General features: G+C 48.0%; 1 protein-coding gene across 1 annotated transcript in view; it reads right to left on the bottom strand.

Moving 5' to 3' along the window:
- Positions 1 to 22,522, bottom strand: part of Wdr1 (WD repeat domain 1) — a 35,412-nt gene that overhangs the window by 2,612 nt on the left and 10,278 nt on the right. The window contains exons 3-14 of the mRNA XM_085691952.2: positions 22,181 to 22,271; positions 17,506 to 17,653; positions 16,300 to 16,480; positions 10,142 to 10,219; positions 9,847 to 9,927; positions 9,301 to 9,534; positions 6,822 to 6,914; positions 5,554 to 5,705; positions 4,095 to 4,182; positions 1,676 to 1,786; positions 539 to 712; positions 145 to 289 (exon numbers count right to left, since the gene is read on the bottom strand). Of these exons, the coding sequence (XP_085548078.1) occupies positions 145 to 289; positions 539 to 712; positions 1,676 to 1,786; positions 4,095 to 4,182; positions 5,554 to 5,705; positions 6,822 to 6,914; positions 9,301 to 9,534; positions 9,847 to 9,927; positions 10,142 to 10,219; positions 16,300 to 16,480; positions 17,506 to 17,653; positions 22,181 to 22,271 (1,576 nt within the window). The remainder of the gene's footprint in view (positions 1 to 144; positions 290 to 538; positions 713 to 1,675; positions 1,787 to 4,094; positions 4,183 to 5,553; positions 5,706 to 6,821; positions 6,915 to 9,300; positions 9,535 to 9,846; positions 9,928 to 10,141; positions 10,220 to 16,299; positions 16,481 to 17,505; positions 17,654 to 22,180; positions 22,272 to 22,522) is intronic.

The following is a 22,522-nucleotide window of genomic DNA, read 5'->3' as shown; positions in this document are numbered from 1 at the left end:
TCTGCACAGGCCAGCTGAGTGCCTGAGTGCTGGAGGGAAGGACAAAGTCACATCTCCATCAGGTCACCTTTTAAAGCACAGACTCCATTTGACCCTAGGAAACGTGGTCAGGGAATTGACAGGCTGAGACCCAGGGTAAGTTACCTTGGATCTTCACTTTGGTCTCTGGATCACTCAGTGTCCATACGTATACCATCATGTCCATGCCACCAGAGGCGAAGTGTTCATTGTCTGGTGACCAGGCCAGGCACACAATTTTTGCATGGTGTCCATAAAAAACATTATTCTCCTAGTACAGAAAGAAAACAGAGGCATAGGATCGGAGTGCAGGCCAGAGTGCACGTGTCCTCCCAGCCAGCCCCCACAGTAACAGGGAGAAGTCCTAGTCCCTGATCACTACCAGCAGCCTCCCAAGAGTTCCAGCAGGTACCTGCCATTCAGAGTGGAAGACATAACTGAGCAGGTCAAAACCCAAGAGCATCTGGCTAGGGTGGGTCTTCCCTTAGGTTTCTAGTACAGGGTTCTGCACCATACTCACCGAGTAGCCATCAGCCACACTGAACACTGTGACCACCTTACTGGCATCACACACAGCCAGGAAGGCACCATCATGGGAGTAGGCCACGTCTGTCACTGGCCCCTTGGCTTCTAGGAGCTTGCCTTCATCCTTTAGTGTGGTGCCCAGGATGGAGTATACGCGCACATTGCCATCCTGTAGGCATGGACAGGAAGCGGTCACTCCTTAATACCCACGCTATGTGCCCTCTATCACAGTGGAAGGTCAAGGTTTCACTAAAGAAGTACTCTGCCATGGTTCAGTAGTCACCAGTATGAGCCCAGGGCTCTGGTTGCCAAGAAACAGCTGTTTCCTCCTCATATACTCCCTTATGCATGTCACCTCAACTGGGCAGAAATGACTGGACCCCAGGCCTCCTTACTCTTGTTCTCTGTGTTGGCTGGCTACCAAATAGGCCCCATAAATAGTGTTCATAACTCCCTGAAAGGTCAACCTGGAGAAAACTGCATCAACAGCTTTCCAGTCTCTAGGGGCACCAGTTGTGCCGAGCAAGCTGCTTATATCTGTCTCCAGCAAGCTTTCTACCACCATGTGCCAAGTATACCTTGTGTAATTGCTATTCTTGGTTATTAACTTGAGTACATCTGGAATTAACTATTAACTAAAACCCAAGAGGCTAGGTATATCTGTGAGGTTTTTTTTTTTTTTTTCCTTAATTAAAGCATTTGAAGTGGGAAGACCACTTTTAATCCAGAACTTTTTTTTGGTTTTTCGAGACAGGGTTTCTCTGTGGCTTTGGAGCCTGTCCTGGAACTTGCTCTTGTAGACAAGGCTGGCCTTGAACTCACAGAGATCTGCCTGCCTCTGCCTCCCAAGTGCTGGGATTAAAGGCATGCGCCACCACCGTCCAGCTAATCCAGAACTTTTAAATCAGGAAGATGCACCTTTAATCTGTGCTACACCTGCTGGCCATCTATAGAAAGGACATGGAAGGACACTTGCTCTCTTTGTTCTTCCTCTCGCTGGCAAGTTCATTCTTTCTCTGGCATGAGAGCACACTGCTTTAGGATTTCAGTGTATACTGAAGACCATGGCCTTTTTCAGGCCCCAAATTATTCAGATACCAAGGTCACAGGGTAAAGAAGAAAAGGACCTTACCGAGCCCCCAACAGCCACTGCGTCCCCACCAGGGTGCACGGCCACGACTTCGGGCTCGTAGCCAGGGTTGTCGATACTGAAGCACTTCTTCTGGTCCTTCAGGAGGACAATCTGTAACATGAAAGATGTAGTCAGGTTAGTGGCCCCTTGAGTTACTGCTCATCAGCAGGAAAGGTGAGTTCTGGTTAGTGGCTCTGGGCTCTAAGCCACACCCTGGGCCGGTCTCAACCTTGAAAAAAGCATTTCCTCCCTCACCGTAAGGTTACTTTTAGTTGCAGGCCTGTTACTTTTAGTTCTGTCACTGAAAATGTTCAGTGACAATCATGTGAAGTGCTGATCTCTGAAGGGCAAAGGGCAGAAGTACCAGGAAGGAACTTGGCTCAACCATCAGGGAAAGTGGCCTGACTCTGAGGGTTCCACCTCTAGATCCTAGAACCTAGGTCACAAGAAACAACTAATGCCTGTATAGTGCAGGTTTTTGTTTAGCCTGGAGGACAGTGTGTTGTCCAAAGTAACAGTAACTAAGGTTACTGGACACTCAGCACAGTGCAGCACTTCATGGCACCAGTGGAGATCTGTGGGAACAACTATGCAATCCCAGATGCAACGAAGAGGAGGAGCTGGGCAGCATAGCATAGTTGGGGTGGGGGTGTAGCAGGGGGTCTGCAAATGTACTGCTCTGAGAGAACCCTGAAGACCCTACCCCGCTCTAAGAAAGGTGGAAGACTATACCACACTTAGTCATGCTGGGGCAGGCCATGTTTGCCGAGCAGCAGACACTTCCATGTGTTTGCTGTTAGAACTTTGGAGATATGTGGCAGCCTGATCTTAACTAAGCTGCGTTCTGGTTAGAGGTAAAGGTCAGATATGGACCTTGCCTTGCCTTCCACAACAGCAGATAAAATGCTTACACACATGCACACAGAGAAAAGCCCTTCTTTTGGGAGATGGTGCCCTAATCTGCTATGACTCTGTTGAGGAATCTGTCACTACCTTCTGAATGACAGTTAATCTGAATCCCTGCTTTCACCCACCTTGGCTAATTCTTCTGGTCAGCCTCAAGGACAGGGTCAGCTTAGGGCCACTATGACCTCAGATGAAGTAACTGGGGCCTGGGACAAAGAAGTGCCTGTCTGAGGCCTTCCCACAGACAAGGCCTTAAGTCTCCACGCACTGTTCACCAGGGCCAGGTGCTGATTACAAGGCTGACAGATCTGCCATGGAGGAGCAGCTGCCCAGACTGAGTTACTTGGCAATGCCATCGAATTATCTGGGACACAGAATCCACGCTCTCTTTAGCAATCAGCTTCACAGACCAGGGAGGGGTGGGGAAGATTCTGAATGGCTCTTTCTTCAGCAGAGTCTGTCACTCAAGCCAATAGGAAGCACTAGTCAGCTTCTGGCTCTGACCACAGATGGGATGCCTGGGTTTACAGAGATGACACGTTGTGGAACAGAATTCTGCATAAAGTAGGTCAGGCACAGATGTGAGTCCTGGGCTCTGTTCTAGAGGAAAAGATATGCAGGAACTAAAGAGAGTTAGACCCTATCATGGCCTGGGATCTACCTTCTCATGTGTCAGTGTCACCCAACAGCTAAGTTGAACAAGGAATATGACAACTTTATCTTCACGATCACCCCATGCTTTTGTTAGAAAGAACATAAAAGCTCAGAGACGGTGAGCTTCATTAGGGAAAGGCAGGATCAGCAGAATAATAACAAAATCATATAGCTGAGTGCCTCAGACCTCATGGAAAAATGGCTCAATAATTTAGTCTCATGAGACCAGCTCTGCCCTCTTCCTGTGTCTCAATTTTGGGGGCAGCACTTTGCTAACAGTTAGGTCCTAACTAGCAGCAGAGTGAGTCCATGCGAAGGCAAGCCAAATGAGCCTGTAGTACAAAACCCTGGCTACACGTACTTGTCAACTTGACACAACCTAGAGAAACCCGGAAGATGGAACCTCAGATGAAAAACTGCTTTAATTAGACAGGTCTGTGGGGTATTGTCTTCACACACACAAGGAGGACCCAATTTATTGTGGGCAGTACCATCCCTAGGCAGGCATTCCTGGGATAGGAAGGAGACCAGCAAGCAGCATTCCTTCAGAGCTCCTGCTTTAGTGGTCCTTAATGATGGCCTGACTGGCTGCTCTTCCATAAGTCCTGAGTTCAATTCCTACAACCACATGGTGGCTCACAACCATCTATAATGAGATCTGGCGCCCTCTTCTGGTGTACGGGCATATATGCAGGCAGAATACTATGTCAACCTTTCTTCCCCAAGTTAGTTTTGGTCTGTGTTTTATCACAGTATCAAAAAAGGAAACATGAGTCATGGGTGAAATTTAGAAACTAGACAGTAGTTAGTTATACATCTCATATCCTACTACTTCTGGTTAAAATGTAGCCAACCGTACCTGTCCAATGCATACGACCACGGTATATCCCCCAGGGCCAACAGCTACACACTTTGGTTGAACGTCCAGTTTCACAACACCTTGTCCACTGTTGGGGAGAAGGGAGGGCAATTACTTCCACATGCAGCTGGTTCAGCATGGTTATTAATACATACTGAAAAAATTGCACCTCTTAACTATATGGAGAAAAAAATCCTACTGTAATCTCTCCTGAAGGGCAACTTGCTAAAATTTGAGGTGACAAATAGGGCACGAAAGGTCGTTTTATCATAAAGGGAGACCAGAGTAGGGAAAAGGTGTCAGCAACAAGCGGAGGTTAGAAGTTGGGCAGACTCTTCCTGTCTACCTGTGCTAAATGCAGACATATTATCCCCCACCCACCTGTAGGCCCGAGACTGGATTTTCTAGGTATATACAGAACTGGGTTTTGTGTGTCATAGCTGCTCTTCCCCTCACGGTTAACTAGGATTCTAATATCTTTAATGAAGACCCAGTTCCCTCTTATATTAGACAAATGCTATCAAAACCCACCTAGAATAATTTATAGCCCTATCTTTCTTGAAAACATTAACTAACAAGCTTCCATAGAACTGAGTCAAGCCATGGTTGGCCACCAGAGTGCCCAAGTCTTGACCGTTGCAGCCATGGGTTGCCAACGGGACAACTTTCATGAGCGATATCACAAGGCAATAAAAAGCAGACAGTCGAGATCCCTGGGTTCTCAAGTGTCTTTATTCTCAGATGCTTTTATTCTCAGATGCCAGTGGCCTCTCGTCAGAACAGACTGTACACATTGGCAGGTTTGCTGCCAGTCACGCACATATCTGAAGTGGGACCCTTATAAAGATGCACACCAACCCCATCCTTCTAGTCAGACACATTTCTAGCAAGATGTGAGCCACACAAGGCTATGATGGAGTCTACCAAGAACTGTTTTACAGGGTGGAGTTGGGGGTGGGTGGGAGGTCTTGCTAAACTAAGGTCAGTGGGTCTATTTCTGAGTCAACGACTTGGAACAGCCCATCTCACCACCCCCGTGCCTGTTCTCACCTTTCATTGCTGAGGATGGACACCTCTGATTCAGTATCCACTTTAATCAGGAGGTGGCTCCTTATACCCAGCACCTGGCATGCCATCGATCTGTGAGCTTCCCTTGACCTTTCCAATAGCCTAAGCTTTATTGTCACTATCTCTACTGGCAGGAAGATATAAAGGAAAACAGACAAAAAAATAATGCATGGGCTGCATCTGCTTTGGTGCAGAGTCTACAACTGGCCACACCCATGAGTCTGGTTACTAGGGTCCTGCCACTCAGTATCCTGGGCTTAATACCTGAATGATGGTTCAGAAACAAACAGAAAGGGCAGACGTAAAACCCTTGACCTGGAATGTTACAGGCACCTGTGGCTCCTTCTGGGCCTCTCTAGAGTCATGGCTGGCTTCCTCGGACAGAACGTACCTGTAGTCCCTCAGCGTGAGGTTGGTGTACCGCACAGTGTCGTCCATGCTGCAACTGACCAACTGCCCAGACTCATCCACCGTCATCCTGGACACCTGATTGGTGTGGCCTTTTCCAGAGAAGGAGTCATTCTCTCCTGTCTCTGAATCCCAGTAATGTGGAGTACAATTAAGGAGAAACCAGACCTCAGGATGGCGGTACCTACTGCGCTGGACAGGCATGGCTGCCCTTCACACAGACAGAAGACACCGCAGGAAGAACAGGAGGCATTCTCACCCTCTGCCACTGGGCAAGGGAAAGTATCAGAGCTGATGGTCAAGCAGCTCCTAGGGCCACTCTGTCCTGCAGCTGTAACCAGGGTCATCAGCACCACCTGTGTCCCTTACCCACTGTCTGTGTACTCACACTTGACCGTTTCCTTCAGAGCCCATGTCTGGATTCTCATGTATGTCGAGTCTCCCACAGGATGGTCATGATCACTTGAGCTGAGAGTCTCTTTTGTTGTGTACTTTAACCACACCTCATCTCTCAACACCCCAGGCTCAGTACCCGTATGTCACCCCTGGAAGGTAGGCCTCCACCACCCTCAGGCTGGGAGAGTTTCCTGAGTCTCCTGAAACAAGGTTGGGAAAACCTGAGACAAAGAAGCTTTAGGAGGCAGGCTGTGAGGGTACCGGGGCAGCCTCTTCCAGGAAGCCGGCAGCATGTAGATAAGAGGCCATCATGTGAGCACACAAAACAGGCGACAGGGCACAAACATGGCAGACATGCCACTAACAGGCCACACACCTCCAAAAAAGCTTAAGTTTCTGGGGGTAAGGGGCACAAAGAACCACTTGCTTTTGAGTTTTGGCCCCAGCTCTGCTGCTGACAGGTCATGAAGTATTAGGAAAGACATCTTGCCTCTCTGGGCTTCAGTTTCTTCACGTTTACAACAAAGTGCCTCTGCTGAAGTGTCTGTAAGTCCTGAACCCTAAGACTCAGAGATTTCACTGCCAGTGAAGGAACTGTACACAGCAATCATCGTTATTATAGAAAAAGGAGTTCAAGTGCAGAGAGCTCAGGCACCATATTAGGCTGAGCAGTAAGCAGGGTCCAGGGCTTTCTCCTGCCTAAGGCCTGGAGAGGACAAGGCACCAGGTGCACATAGAGGTACCAGAGGTCAGCATGCTTAGTGAGTACACCTAGGGCTGGTGCCATCTGGCTCGTCCGGCCTCCAGCACCATGGGAACAGAAAAGTTGTCTCTGTGATAGCTCCGCAGTCAAAGGATATTGATATGTCCATCATGGCTCCCGGAATAGATGTAGGACTTGCCACCATTTCTGTGCACTGTCAGACACTGGATGGATTTACTGTGACCCTGAGAAGGAGACAACGGGATGGGGTGAGCTGAGGTAGCATGTCCTACCCTCTGCCAATCATGAGCTGAGCTCTGCTGGAACCCCAGCCATAAATAAGTCCCGAGCTACAATTAGTCCTCCATCTCCCCGTCAGCTGATCTGACAAACCTCCATATGCTGCCTCCCTCAATACCTAAAACCCACACCTGGGCTAAGGACAAGGTCTACACCAAAGCCTAGCACTTAAGACTTAACCCATATCCCTGCTGCCACCCATGAGCACATCGGCTGGGTCTCTTCTCAGGATGTGAGGCAGCCAGAATAGGATTATACACTGGAGGCCCTGGGGCTCCAGGAGTGACCACTTTGGCTCAGGCCCTCTTTGGTACTTATTCTTCCTAGTATTCTTCCCAACTGATGAAGGAGGTGACCTTGTGTACACAGGACTCTCTAGAGAGCACCTCTCACCTTCTCTGTGATTGGCTCAGAGAGCACATCTTGAGCTCTGACCTCACCCTCTCCCTGGGTTCCCACTAGCCTTGTTGGTCTGCTTCATGTTTGGGGCTTCTTCCCTATATCTTGTCTCAGGGATCCTGTGGGTCTTCTTTATTGCTACAATATGGCATTTACCCTCAGCTAATAGTGACAGTCCTTGGTAGAATGCACAGTATGAGCCTCATGGGAGCCCAGGAGACTTCCTGGTCTGCTGCATGAAAACCTAAGCTCAGCAAGATTCTGGGGACCTGTGTGTTTCCTGGTTGCCTCTGGCAATGGCCCGGCTTGAGAGATTTAAGATTTCAGCCTTCATCACAATGTCTAGTCCTCTCTGAGGTTGGGTTATTTAACAAGCTATTCTTAGGTGATTCTCACACACCCTCAGGCATGAGAAACAGGCTAGAGAAAGCACCACATAGGCCAGCTCCAGAGACCCAGATGGAGTTCCTCTGGGCAGCCAGGAGCCCTGTGCTATAAAGCTCCCAGGTAAGGCGGCCTCGTAGCCAGGGCTAAGAACCACATTCCAATCTTAAACTTCTGGTTTCCTGGTACAGTTCGTGTTCTCGGCAGCCTGAGAGCGGCAGTAGCCACCTAGCATGAACTATACTGCTGTACAAAGAGAATGAGATACAGGTTTCTTTGAGAACTTTTATCTGCACGATTTCTCACAATTGAAACTGGAGCTATAGCTCAGAAGTGTCTGTCTTTGGGAAGCTCTGGCTTCATCATACATGACTTCCCACCCGCAGTGGGACCCATGTTCTGTCACACACCCAATCCTGGTCTGGGATCCAACAAGAGAGGGGCTCCCAATTGTCCTCAGGGTGAGTACCAAGTTGCCTTGTTCTGGGAAGTCACTCAGTGGGGCTGGGAGGTCAGAAGATCCCTTTGTGACCCTGCATATTTGGGCCCTTTGAATAGCAGGTTGTACTGGCTAGAGAAGAGCTGGATTGGGTTTTTTTTTTACTGGAACAGTTTAAAATGTAAACTCTGGAAATTATTAGCAACTAGGATGGGGGGGTGGGGAGCAGGGAAAGGAGCCTATGTTCTGGATAGTTTTATGCCAACCTGATACAAACTAAAGTCATCTGAGAAGAGAGAACTTTAAGAAAATGCCTCTATAAGATTGGGCTATAGGCCACCCTATAGGGCATTTTCTTAGTTAGTGATTGATGAAGGAGGGCCCAGCCCATTATGGGTAGTATTATCCCTGGACTATCTAGAAGACAGGGCAAAGGTGATCCTAGCGGGTGCCCCACCTGGCTACAGATCTCCTGAGAGGCCAAAGTGGCAGAGGCAGATGGAGGCAGAAGTGAGACGTTCACTCAGCCAGGAAAGCACAACATGGTCTGCAGCACTTGGCTTGAGCAAGCTCCAGGGAGGGTTTGGAACCTCAAGGTATGTTCTGTTCAGGATGGCCTTTGGCAGTTCGTCCACTTGCTCCTGTCCTCTATTCCTGTGAACCCCAGGGTATCTCTGACCCTTATGCCCATTTTCAAACTACACCACGATCTAGATTCAAGGCCATCCTCCCACTGACTCCTAGCTGAGCCCCCATCTCATTTATTCACTCAGTCTCCATCTCACCCTCCATGCTCTATATCCTGTATTAACACTCAGAACGTTCCTGGTCTGTCTTGAGTTGTGAGGCACAATGCAAGTCCTAACAGAAAGTCAAGTCACTCAGGAAATAGTGACTTTCAGCAGCAGAGAACAGTGCAGACCCTAACTGTGCATTGCTCACAATACTTCCAGGGGGTTACTAATGTCCCAAAGTATCAACCTGACTTCTGCCAAAGGGTTAAGGAAGCCTGACATCTCTGCTTCCATTTGGCTATCCCTGTTTCCCCATTTCACAGCAGACCACAGGAATCTGTTCCCTAGGCACACCAGACCTAGAACAAGGCTCACCTTGATGACCCGAAGGGGCTTGCTGGGGTTGTTTTTGTCCAGGTAGTTGATGTATCCAGACAGGGAGATGCTGAGAAGGTGGTCCTTCTGCCATAGGCAGCCCAGCTGCTGGTCCAGAACATTGGAGCCCATGGGAAATGTGTTGACCACAGAGTTCACATTGACATCCCAAATCTTAGAGGTTTTATCTCCAGATGCAGACAGCAAATGAGTGCTATCGGGACTCCAACTAACCTATTTCAACAAAACAGTGACGTATGTCAAGAGGGTTTCAGAACCACATGTGTCCCAAAAGCAGCAGCCTACAGCCACCGTTTCACGACAGAGAATAGGGAAATGAAGGTGTTAGAATGAACCCGACTCCCAGGGTTCCTGCTCAGCCATTGGCTACTCCAACCCGACTATGACTTAAAGCTGTGCCATGGTTCAACTCTTACTTGCTTACACCAATATTCATCCAGTTTCGAACAATCTACAATGACTTGACTATCAATACAGAACTGGCTAAATTAAAACCAGCAAATCAGGACACATATTTATACTCACAGCATAAATTCCTCCATCATGGGCTTTGGTTCCTCCAAGGGCACACACTTTCTCTCCCGTCTTTCCATCATAAATGAATATCTTCAAGAAACAAACAAGTTATGTAGAAGCTGGTGTAGTGTGCCATTACCCCACCATTTCCCTAGCAACTGTGGCTATATAGTTGGAGCCTTGAGCAGTCTTTGAAATGAGAGACCTATATCTGCTGGACTTTGGTGATCCCTTGGAGGGGGAAACAGGGAGCACTACCATGAACCTGCCTAGGTATAGTCCCCTTCTCTGTGCCAGTTCTTACCTGGCCATCAGCGCTAGCTGTGGCAAATCTGTTCCCATCAGGAGAGAAACGCACACAGTTGACAAAGCGGCTGTGATCCTGTGGGAGAGAGGGCTGTCATACACTCGACAAAGCTTACAAAAGCACTCTACTTAAGCCCCTGCCCCCAAACACAGGTAAGATTCATTAGTCCACAGGAACATTTTAAGCTTAGAGAAACTCCCAGGCAGTCCCTCATGGCATAGCTCAGTGAGAAAGGCTATTCGTCAGTCAGGCCTCCCTCCCTTATCAAGTGCCTCCTGATGCATCCGTCCTCTTTCCTGTGAGGCCCCAGATGGCTTATGTACTAATTGCGGGCTCTGAGATAGCCATCAGAGGCACCTACTGTCAGGCCTAGTTAGCTCTGGGGGTGTTTGCTGAGGAACAAATGACTTTTAAAAGAAATCAAGCAGTGGCTGTGACTTTCAATCAGGATAAAGAGTCTGAGACCAAGGCTTAAGGCAGGTCAAGGTAGTACCTAGTCTTGGAAGGTAGTAATGGCACCAAGGGCCCCTGCTCTAGTTATGGAGACTCCTTACTTATGTTTGTATTTGCCTGCTCTTCTGGTTACTCTCATACTTCATCTGTTTAACTGTAGTTTCTCAGAAGGCACAACTCGCCACAATGCATGGAATCAGTCTTCCCAAGTCAGGGTCTTATTAGCTCTGCCACTGTCACAAGCTGTTACCATTTCATGCACAGGGCCATGGCAAGCTTTAGGACAAACTCTTAACAGCAGAGCATGAGGCTCATAGGAGTTGGGCAACTTAAGCCTCAACAGTTGTGAAAAGCCAGACTCCAGTTTCTTGTCTGCATTGACTTGCCTACACTGGCAGGCCTGGGCAGGTTCTGGCCAAGGGACAGCCCAATGGGTTACAACCTTAACTTCTCAGACTGACTGCCACCCATTCTGACCTCTATCTCTGGGTGCAAAGAAGAACGCTACACAGGAGACCCTGTGTCTCACACCTATTAGTTGCAGAGCTCAAGATTATGGAAGCAAGATCTCAGAGCCAAGCCCCTTCCTGTCCACTGTGGGGTGGTATACAGACCTTCTTTTGGTCAAGGTCAAATAACCCAGAGGAGGTACTGATGTAGCCACAGTTAGACCAGAATATCCAGCTCACTCCCCCTTAATCCAACCCTAGCACAAGGGTTTCACACTGGGTCCTCAAATGCCTGCTCTGCCTATTCCACAGAAAGGAAGCAAAGGAGCCACACTGGTGTCAGCTTACTCTTGGACCCTCTATTTGGACAGGGTATTAGGGCACTCTAGAATTCAGAGACTTAAGTGCTCATTCCAATAGAGACACCTAGAGACCAGAGGATAGACCAGGGGTGTAGACTTGTTACAGTGTAAAAGGAACATGTAATGAAAGGAACATTGGAGACAGACAGCAAGTACTCAACTCCAGCCTCTAACAAACTCCTTGTCACTGCTTCCCTGGGGTCAGACAGACTCCTAGTACTTGACTGGTCAGATGCAGGGTGATCTTAGGAGGCAATACTGGAAACAACACATAGACTCCAGGACTTCCATCAGGGCCTGTGGTCAAGCTCCAAAGTTTTTACCTTTGTGGAACTCTCTTGGAAAATGCACAATCTGGTAGAGGTGAGGTACTGTGCCCTAGAGACCACACAGGTATAAGAGACTAAGAGAAGGCTGAACAAAGCAGACAAGGAATGGGTGATGGAGCCTACATGAGCCCATTTAGAGCCTTAGTCCATCAGTCCTTTCTGCAACTCAAGCAGGAGACATGTCTGCTCCTGAAATAGACCCTGTGCAGGCAGAACAGCCAACAGCAGCCCATTAGCCAAAGAAAACGAGGGCTAAGAATAGTGTTTTCCACAGACAGGGCCCAGCAATGTGGAGGGAGTTTGGAAAGTGTCTCAGTGAGCCCAGGAGTTCACATGGCTGCCTGACCCCTCCACTTATTGAGCCAGACAAAGACTTCTGGTCCCCAGCCCAGTCATCCAGAGGTTATCACATTCAACCTCATAGGTCCAGTCTTCAATCTCCGTGTGTGAAATGTTCCATTCTTTTGGAATTACTCTTGTCCCCTTGTAGCCAACACTTAATGAACATGGGTACAGACTGTATCAGTGAGTTCCCCAAGAGCTCTCTCTCCAACCACACACTCCCACACTATCCCCATCATCTTCTTCACCACCAAAGAAAAAAACCACCATATACACATAAAAACCCAAAACCAACCAACCAAACAAACAAAAAACCACCACCAACAACAAAAAAAAAAGAATAAAAAAAAAAACCAAACCAAATAAATAAAAAACAAGTTTTGAGTAGACATTCAAATCTACTCCACTGATGGGGATTCAGGTGCTCTTGAGCTCCTTAATGGCCTGACTCTGTACTGGACATGCTTATTATCCACGGCGGCTCATTAAAGACCTTCTGCACAAGTCCTCCTGAATTCACACTGGTCTCTCAAATGAAGAATTGTCTGCAGATGATGGGAGAGTCCTGCTCCAAAATCCCAAAGGTCTTCTCTATGATTCATCCATAGGGGCATGCCAAAGGCCTCCAAAGAGCATCCCTAATGTTCTTTGGGATATTTACTGACATCTCAAGTACCACTGGGTCTGCCAGAAGCATTATGTGCAGGAAAGGCAAATCCATAACCAGAATAAGTACCTACTCTACAAAGCATTATCCTTCTCCATTAAGAAGTGGTCCATTGTAGTCTATCTGCCTGGTTGGTTACCCTAGAGAACGGTGCCATATTGGGGTTCAGTGTTTCTCTCTGCAGTTAGAAGATTTGGCATTCATCAGCAGCTGTGGCCAGATCAACCTTGGTAAGTAGAAGTCCGTACTGCCAATCCCATGCAAAATCTCCATCTCTGCTTTTATGGCCACTTTGTTCATGGGTCTACTGGGCAATGAAAGGGATGGCCCACTCGCTCCTTCTAAGGCCAAGATTGGACCCCCGAGGGGAAACTTGCCCATCTCATCCATGGTCTCTCCTTTGTTCCTGTAGGATTACCTCCTAAGGTCACCTACTACAGCCAAAATCCACAGTGGGTATAGACAAGGTAGTACTTTGGTCTATTCCAGGAAAAAGGTTTCTCCACCCTACTTTCAAATAAGGACAAGACCCAAGTTTGTAGCTAGGGCTGGCAGGCATAAATCACTCTGGCTACAGGTAAACCTAGGCTCACTTCAGAATTGCTCAAGTCTATGCCCCACTCTTAACAATGATGTGATGTGATATGATCTCCAAAGTTGGACCAGCAAGTTGGACATGACCTTGGTAGATCAGGTCCTATTTATCTTTCTCCCAGCTACTATTTTCCTTCTGAGGTTAGCACATCACAGGTTGGTCTCATCACGTATCACACAGAAATTCCTAACAATTACTTTCTGAGGCAGCAGCTTGTGGCTTGTCCCAGTGATACACTATGGGCTCCCCTCTCAGTGCTCAGGAGAGCTCTCACAGGGCAACTATCCACTTCAGCCCAAAGACCCTTACAAGTTCTGGGTTTCTTGCCTAAAGACAAACCGCGAGATAGAAAGCAGATGTGAGATGTTTGACTTCAAGGACAGAGTGCCTGTGTACTGTTCACTTGGATAAAGATTCTAGCAAGCACAGGCTATTTGGCCTGCAGACAGAAGAAGTAGAGGTAGTCTGGTTCCTAGCATTCATGGACTAGGAATGAGATATCTGGTGACAAAGGATTGCTATTTGGATTTCAGTTAAAAAAAAAAAGTTAATCTTCTCTAACAAATATAGTAACAAAAACCCAACACCCTCAAATAATTTTAGTTAAATCCTCAGATATTTTAATTTTTAAAGCCTTTCACTAGGAAGAGCTCAATGAACTCCTTAGAACCACTACAGGTCTAGCTTTGGTTATCAGACGCCACATGTGGGCACTCAGCCCATCTTTCACAGAGTGCCCCACCTACCCTAGGTTTTCTATTGTTCCCCATCAGTCAGCACACTACCCTACCCACAGTCAGGAGGAAGACAGTACGAGGGAAGCCACAGCAGGGCAGACATCACCCCTGTCCAGCCCTACAACTACAGCCAAGGTCAGATACACATTCAGTTATTGACTCCAAGTCTCCATCACCTTACCAACGTGCGCTCTCTCCCTTTTGTCAGTTGGTCCTGCAGGAATAGTTTTAGATGGAAACATGAACCTTCCCTGCAACTACGGACGGGGTCTGGACGGGGGTGGGGTGGGGTGGTGTGTGTGTGTGTGTGTGTGTGTGTGTGTGTGTTCTGGTCTGAGAGAGTGCAGAGGTACATTTAAGCTGGAAGGTAGCAGAACCAATTGGTTCTGTGCCAGGTGTCACCTGGGTCTCTGTTCCTTGGTCCACAACCCTTTCTGCATCTTTCAGGCCTGTTCAGGGCCCAGGGTTGTAGGCTCCAAGGACTTCAGTATAAATGGTGGTGTCCACCTAGAGACGGCCAGTTGAGAATGTGAAGAAGAGGACTGTGCATCAGTCAGGCTCCCAGTGAGTTCACACAGAAAACTGAGGAGAGGCATAGGCTCCTTGCCAGCAACAAACCCTGACCCCACATCTCCATTAAATGCTCTTTAGCTGCTGTGTTCTCTTGCACAAGACAATCCACACGTGCAAGAGAAGGAGCACTCTTGCTTCAGGAAAGGGAGCCCCACCCAAACACAGCTCAGACCGAGATCCTAAATAGTGTGGAGGGAGGTCTGGGGAAGGCAGGTAGTATCACTAGAAAACTGCAGGACAGTTTTCAGATGATGCAGAAACCTCATCTTCCCTCCCTCAAGATGAGACCCCAGAGATTGGCTGGCTCAGCATTCCTCAACTCAGAGTCCATGGGGCATCCACCCCGCTTAAGAACACCGACCTTGAATAACATCTTTTAGCAAAGCTCCCAGAATAGCCATACAGTCACTATCTCCCAATGGAAGCCACAGCAGACCAGGATGAGAGCTACAGAAGGTTAAGAAGAACTTGGACACAGACCTCACTTAGCTTCCCCAGGGATGAAGCAGAGCCGACTTCACGACAAAGAAGGGATCCCTAGATAGTCATCCGTACTCTAGCCAAGACCTGTTTATGGAAACGGCCTACTACATGAGTCCTGTCCTTGCCCCTGCCAGGGATTCTGTGCCTGCTATTTATGACTTGTTACTAAAATACTAAAATTAACAGTCCTCCTCAGCAAGCCACTGTAAGGATACTATCTCATTTAATCCCCAATGAAGTATAGACACTGAAATCACTGACACTTCTGAGGGTTAAGTCTGAAGACCTTGGAGAAGCTACAAACTCAACCACCTTCAAGGACAGAAGACATGTCCTTTCTGATTAAACAGTCACTCCATCTCCCATTACCAGAACTAGGACTAGCTTCTTTGTTCATGGTATATGGGAAAGAGTCACTGGGAAAGCCAGGGCAAGTAAGAAAGCTGTAAAGGCTGCCCAGGTCACAGAGCCTTCTCCCCCATCACTTGGCCTCCCTCCAGTGTGTTAGTTAGCCTGAATACTAGCCCCCATCAGTTACCCTCACTCCAGAATGGCAGCCTGAACACTAGAGCAGTGACAGGGCATGAGCACTGCCAGCTACACCTTGGTCAAGGCCCCACAGACCACCATCCTGTGATGGGAAACAGGAGGTGGAGGAGCCTATCACTTGGACAGGTCAGGGACAACTGCAGAGCAGGGTCCCTGAATGCTCCTCTTTTGAAAGGGTGAGCACTTGACTCCTCAATCAAATTCCACTCCAGGTATCTCTGCTCTACATGGAGTTACCCTAGAGGCCAACTCAGATGTCCTGAAGGCAGATTTTTTTTGCTAATTTGGTGGCTTAGCAAGGCTAGCTTAACAGAGCTAAATATACTGGCATTCACTACCCTAGTACTATGTGTACTCACATTATCCTGGGATATGTCCTTCCCTGCTGGAGACTTCATGTCCAGCCTGGAATCTAGGATTATGAGGACCAGGGATGGGAACACCTCCATCTCTGCCTATTTTCCCCACTGAATCTGCTTCCTATACATTACAGCACTTTAGAGCATACACTGTTCCCTTCTTGCATCCACATCTAAACATATTCACCCAGGCTCCATGATACAAACAAACCACAAAACTCACCCAAAACCACCCCAAGAAAAGAAAGCCTACTTACACCAATTGTAAACTTGAACTTGAATGGGGGGCCTTCGAAGAACGCTGCACAGTTATCATCACTTCCTGTTGCTAGTCGGTAGGGCCTGCTCTGCTTGATGTCCACACTGTTGATGACTTTGTTGTGTCCTGTGATCTCCCCCACAGAAGAGCCACTGTCCCATAAGAAGACAGCTCCAAACCTTTCCCCAATCAGGGTCAAGGAGAGAAAGAGGAAAAAGAAAAACAAAATTTAATACAGAGAGGACAAAGGGGAAGCCAATGGGAAAGCTGCTGGAGCACAGGCCTGTGGCGGATATTGCATGCCTACCTCAGGATGCTCTAGGGACTGATAATGCCCTAAGGCCTGATTTGGGGCTTTCAAGCTCATGTCCAAAAGCGTTCCAGAACAGATGGAGCCTATGCAGGAAAGGGGCCAGCTGTCCATGTCTGCATGGCCCTGTGTTAGCACCTTCAACATCAATGTGCTACAGGAAGCAGCACTGGGGAACAGCTTCCTGGCTTCATCACTTTCTAAGTTTCTCTAGGAAGGCCAGGCAATAGGCAAGTTGTTACCTCCTCATGGAAAGGAATTGGCCTGCTCTGTGCTGGCACCTATGGCCACAAAGTGCTGTGGCTACTACTTTCTGTTAATGAGAAAACCTGGACTGCAGCTCTCAGCCTGCTGGTCACTAGTCCCATCCGGGCAGCCATCTCCAACAGGATCTGTTTACCTCTTTGTCATGCACAGAGAACCTCGGGATATGGGCCCATCTACAAGAAAAAACATGCCAAGCCCTTTTTCCTGCAGCTTTGAGTGGTCATGTCTAATGGCTTAGAGGGTGTTCCAATAAAGTAATTTTTGTAAATTAAGTAAAATCTCTTTTACCACCAAGCCCTTTCTTGCAGCCTAAGATACAGGCATAATAACTAGAAACCAGAGTTCTAGGAAGTAATGGGCTTAGGACATCTGAATGAGAAGGTGCTTATGCCTTGATGACATCCCTACTGTGTTATGGAATCTCCCTGATACATGAAAAATTGGCCTTGAGGGGCTAGTGGCTCCAACTAGTCACCACTGGAAAAGAAAGCATGTTGGCATCCTCAGGAGCTGAGTCACACTTGTCCATGCCCATAGAGACCTTACTGCAGCCTTTTCCTACAAAAGGGTAGGCCATAGCACAAGTATGGGGATGGGAGCAGGGAGGGGATGAGGTGAATGACTCACTTCTCCCTTCCTTCCCCGACCACGGCGATCCTCTTACTGTCTTCAGTCCAGGCAATGTCCTTGATCTTCCCAGCAAAAGGCTGGTACTCATACTTTAGAAGATGCTCCTTTTGTGTGGTATCCCAGATCCTTAGCTTCCCAGAGACATCTGCAGGACATGACAGGGTAGAAGGACCACATTTCACCACGAGCCGGGAAAGCATGACCACAGCACCCGCTCCATTTCTTCTGGTCCAGGCTTAGCACAGCCACTCTTAAATCAAGGTGCTGCCTCCACATAGCTGTCATAGTACCCTTATGTTCCACTTGGCCAGCAACCCTTTGGTAGGATCAGAAACAGCCCAGGGATAGCCAAATCTCAGCATACCAGAAAGCGGTTTCCAGTATGATTTGCAGAGCACTTGTATGGGCTCTACAATACTTGGACTGAAACCCTCCATTGCTCAAGTATGATAATGCTACAGGGTCTGCCTCTCCTGGCAGGTACAGGCGCAGCTAAGCAGACCATGATGCATGGTGACCTGTGGCCACTTGCTCACCATAAGCCTTGCTCCTAAAGGCAGATATGCAATCGCAGTCTCTTTAACATTTGCCCCTCCTCCCCACATGTAAGAACTGGGGCTGAGTAAGATGCTTCTGTGAGATGGATGAGGTGGGCGGTACAAAGAATGAACAGACTATGGTGTGAGTTGTTCCCCATGGAATGCTGCCAACAGATTGTAAAGAAAGGAATACTTGGGGTCCCCACCCACCTCTTCCCAAATTAGCATCATGCCTGTGCCACGGAGAGAAAGGGAGTGCTTTACCTAACTCTTTAGGCTTACAAAGCTCACATGGCCTCCAAGAAGGCAGGCAGGGTGTAGCTTTTCCTGAGGATGCCACAGCACTTTAGTGAGCACTGAGTAGAAGTAGAAGCTGAAAACATCTTCCCTTTCTGGGCTTAGCAGAAGTGGGGGAGAGCAAGGGCAGCTCCAGCGGAGGGCAGCAGCTAGCATCCAAGCCTTGTGAGTCAAGTATTCAGGGACTGCATCAAGACCTCACACAGGGCTCCTTTGTAAAAGCATTACCTACAGGGTCATCTCATGAGGTCAAAAAGAAGTCTCATGTGTAAAATCTCAAACTAGTCCTCAGAGTGCAATCAGTTCTTGTTTCAAGTGACCACGAACTAAGGCACTGCATACTACAGACCCCCACAACAAGCAAACATAGGATCAACGTCTAGTGCACTGCTTCTCAACTCCTAATGCCATGACCCTTTACATAGTTCCTCACATTGTGGCGACCCCCAACCATAAAATTATTTTACTGCTATTTCGTACTGTAATTTTTTACTGTTATGAATTATAATGTAAATATCTGTGTTTTCCAATGGTCTTAGGCGACCTCTGTGAAAGGGGTCATTCAATCCCAAAGGGTCGCAACCCAGATGTTGAGAACCACTGGTCTAGAACCAGGACATGCACAAGATGGAAATGCTATTCCTGTATCATGTCTAGCTGGGACACCAATCCCCAGGAACAGAAGACAAGTTATGTTGTGGTGTGTCAGAAAGTCCCTCCCCATTCGCCTGTCGTTAAAAGTCCAGGAAGACAGCAGTATTGAGGCATATTCCAGAAAAAATAGAGACCTGGTTAGTCACCGAACCAACAGGCCAACAAGAAAAGGATGAAGCCAGCAGTAAGAGGAGCTTTGAGTGCATAGGAAAGGTACTGCCCCTCCCTCCAAACATACAGAGGCAATCCATATATACATAAGCACCCTACACACATACATACACACATATGCATATGACTCATGAATAAAAATGTACACAGGCACCACACAGATACATGCATGCACACACACTCATTTGCACACTAACTCAAGTATACATGATCATGAGGCCTCTTCCTATCAGGGCCCACACTGTCCCCCTCCCCCCTTTTAGGCAGGGCAGGACCCAGCTTTTCTAGCCCCTGGTTCATCTACCTGCTGCCACTCCTCATGTAGTTCTCCGCGCTATCCTTTGACTGGCATCTAGTCATTTATGCGCTACCTCTTCCACCAGACCAGCAGCCTCTTCCTCTGGGCTCACTTCACTCTTTTCAGAGGAAGTTGGAACAGGAAAGAGATAGAAAGAGCCTGGAGAGCAAAACCAAGACCTCAACCTATCAGGGTAGACCTCAACATTCATCAAACACGGGATGGGAGCCAACTCCCAGGCTGGGTGCTGGGGACAGAATAATTACCAAAGAGACCAAACAGTTGACAAGCAGCTAGATCATTTTCAGTGATCTGTTGGTCTTTAGAGCACAGGGGGAAAACTGCCCAGTGCAGTGTGACATCAGGAATAGGCTTCTTCCAGGCAAACTCATGTTCACGCTTACACAGGAAGCAGAGCCACAGGAACAGCCATTCCTCTGAGTCTGTGTCGTCTTTCAACCCCACAGAAGTGGTACCGGGAGCACACATCTGCTCATCAAATGCCATGGGGCTTGAAGCGGGAGGAGGAGGACTTGAGGAGAGTGGCCTTCATTCCCCAAGGAGAGCTAGTCTATGTACACCTCCCTCCCTGCCATGTCTTTCCTTTAGGAAACCTGTCCTGGATAATGGGACAAATCAGACACGCTTCTGTATCTTTAAGGCAGTCTGGAAATTACTGTCAAGTATCAAGGGGACAGAGGAGCAGACAAACATCAACATCACCCCAAGAATGAAGAAAACTGAGACTGCCTTAGAAACGACTCCTGTGATTAGAGGGCCTTCTCACAGGCACAGGCTCCAGGGACCCAGACCTCCCACGTAGTTAGTATTTCTAGGCTCCAGGGACCCAGGCCTCTCATGTAGTTAGTATTCCTGGTTCTATCTTCCAATAAATACTGGCCAGCTAGACTAACAACATCTACATATTTCAAAGAAACAGGGGCCCCAGCTGGGATGGAGATGTACACTTCAGGGTACTGGGATCCAACCCTGTGAGCACACCCTTTAGCAGCTAACCTATTCAAGACAGTATAGACTTTCCTAAGCTTCTCCACCCCCTCCCTTATTCAAACACGCTAACACTATTTTTAGTCCAGAGCATTCAGGTGCACAGCAAATATCCCACTGTTACCTTTAACAATCACTTTGCCTTCCTCAAAGAAGTATGCTGAAAATGTGACCTCCACCCATGAGCTCCCTCCATTCTGCCAGCAAACCAGGGAGTTAAAAGAACATCAAAACCATACCAATGTCCCCTTTCATAGACTGTCCTTTGTTGCACCCTCAGCACCCACATCCTATAAAGATTTTGCATTTAATCTGAAGGCTATCAGATTTCTGTCTTGCCCAACAGCCCCAAGAGGATAGTGAGGTCAGGTTTAGGCTCAAAGGCTCTCAGACTGGGATGGCAAAGCAGGAGCTATGCCAAGATAGTGGCTTGCCCTCACTAGCAACCTTCCTCTCTTGATAGATTTCTTAGAGCACTCAGCCCTGTGTTAAACACAATTTTAAAAGGCACTCCAGCCAACAAATCCTGGGGTTTAAATGAAGAGACATTTCTGCTGGCAAGAGGGGCCAGAGACAAAAACCTCTACAAGGTTAGACACACACACACACACACACACACACACAAATCACCAGATCTGAGTTAGTTTTACAGAAGTGGAAGCATCTAAACACAAACCCAGTGCCCTACAATGTGTCAGATTCCTAGGCCAGTCCTTCACTATTACAGCACACCTGCTGTCCTGCCTCTGTCAGCTTCACTGATAGCTGCCATGGTCATCCCTAGCAATCCTTGCGCATCCATCACCTTGCTGGATCCTCAACCCACGGAGAGTTTTATCTGCAGCCCCAGTTAACACAGACGAGAATGTAAATTATCAGACTGAGAATATACAACCAGTAAGGAGTGAGCTGGGGGCCCACCCAGCCTTGCAGTCTGCCATGTCCTAGACACCACCACAAAGGGTGTGAGGGCAGTAGATAAAGATGGCCACAGCACCTGAAGATCCTGGTCCTCCCTGTTCTGACCAAGTGCCTTGGCTCTCACTCCCAGCCATCACTCATTCACACTTCCCTCCCTGTGCTGGAAACAGAGATAAGCAAGCAGGCCATTAATTGTTTGGATATCTCAATGAGGAAAATTAATGAACGAATGATTTGAGTGGATGAATGAATGAGATGCAAGGTGTACTACTCTACCTTCCCCCTTCTGTTTCTCACCTGTAAAGGGTTAAATGCTACTTCTAAGAGTTAGCTCTTACTCTTAGGAGTGGAGGCTCCCACAAATGTAAATAACTGCCTGTCCCATCCACCACAGTTCCCAGTGGTTCAGGCTGGAGGGTATAAAGGCCAGGTCTTACACACAATGCCAGCACTGGTTGCAAGGCTGGCTGGAAAGCAGCAGCTGGTGGATTGACATAAAACAGTCACGACATGCCCAGGCCAAGCTCCAACAAAATAGTGTAGATACCCAGAGGCCTCACAGAAGTGTTTCTGTTGACCTCCAGCTAGGACACTGGAACACTGCAAACTACAAAGTATCCACTGTCAGTCTGCATCGAGCACTCTGGAGGTTTAGTTTCCTCATTATCTTAACTAAAGCTAGTCAATGGTATTCTCCAAGCCCTTAACAAGAACCCACCCCATTCCCAAGTCAAAAGGTGCTATCTGGGCCACACATGTGTCCAAGAATGGCACTCAAAGTTACCTCCAGAAGCAATGTAGAACCCGCTGGGTGCATACTTGGCCACTACCACCTGATGGGCATGTTCCGTGTAGATGTCAGCAATAGCAGGGTTCTGTGGGGAGAAAAGTGGAGGCTGAATGGAAGAAATGTACAGGCAACTACAGCAGCTAGCTTCCAACCTAAGACCAGAGCAAGGACACACAATGTTTACTATTAGAGACCATTATGGACAAAGTCCTAGAAAGTATCTATCTCTCCATCCACTGATGCCCATCTGGCCTCTTGGAGTGAGGGAGTCTGAGGTCAGTTTTTGCTTGCTTGCTTTTTTATACTTCCCAATACACCATAAATATGTACTTGTGG

Source organism: Myodes glareolus, chromosome 8, assembly GCF_982192425.1.
Source record: "Myodes glareolus chromosome 8, mMyoGla1.1, whole genome shotgun sequence".
Taxonomy (NCBI): Eukaryota; Metazoa; Chordata; class Mammalia; order Rodentia; family Cricetidae; genus Myodes; species Myodes glareolus.
Note: the sequence above shows the minus strand (reverse complement) of the source record. Positions and strands in the feature narration are given on the sequence as shown.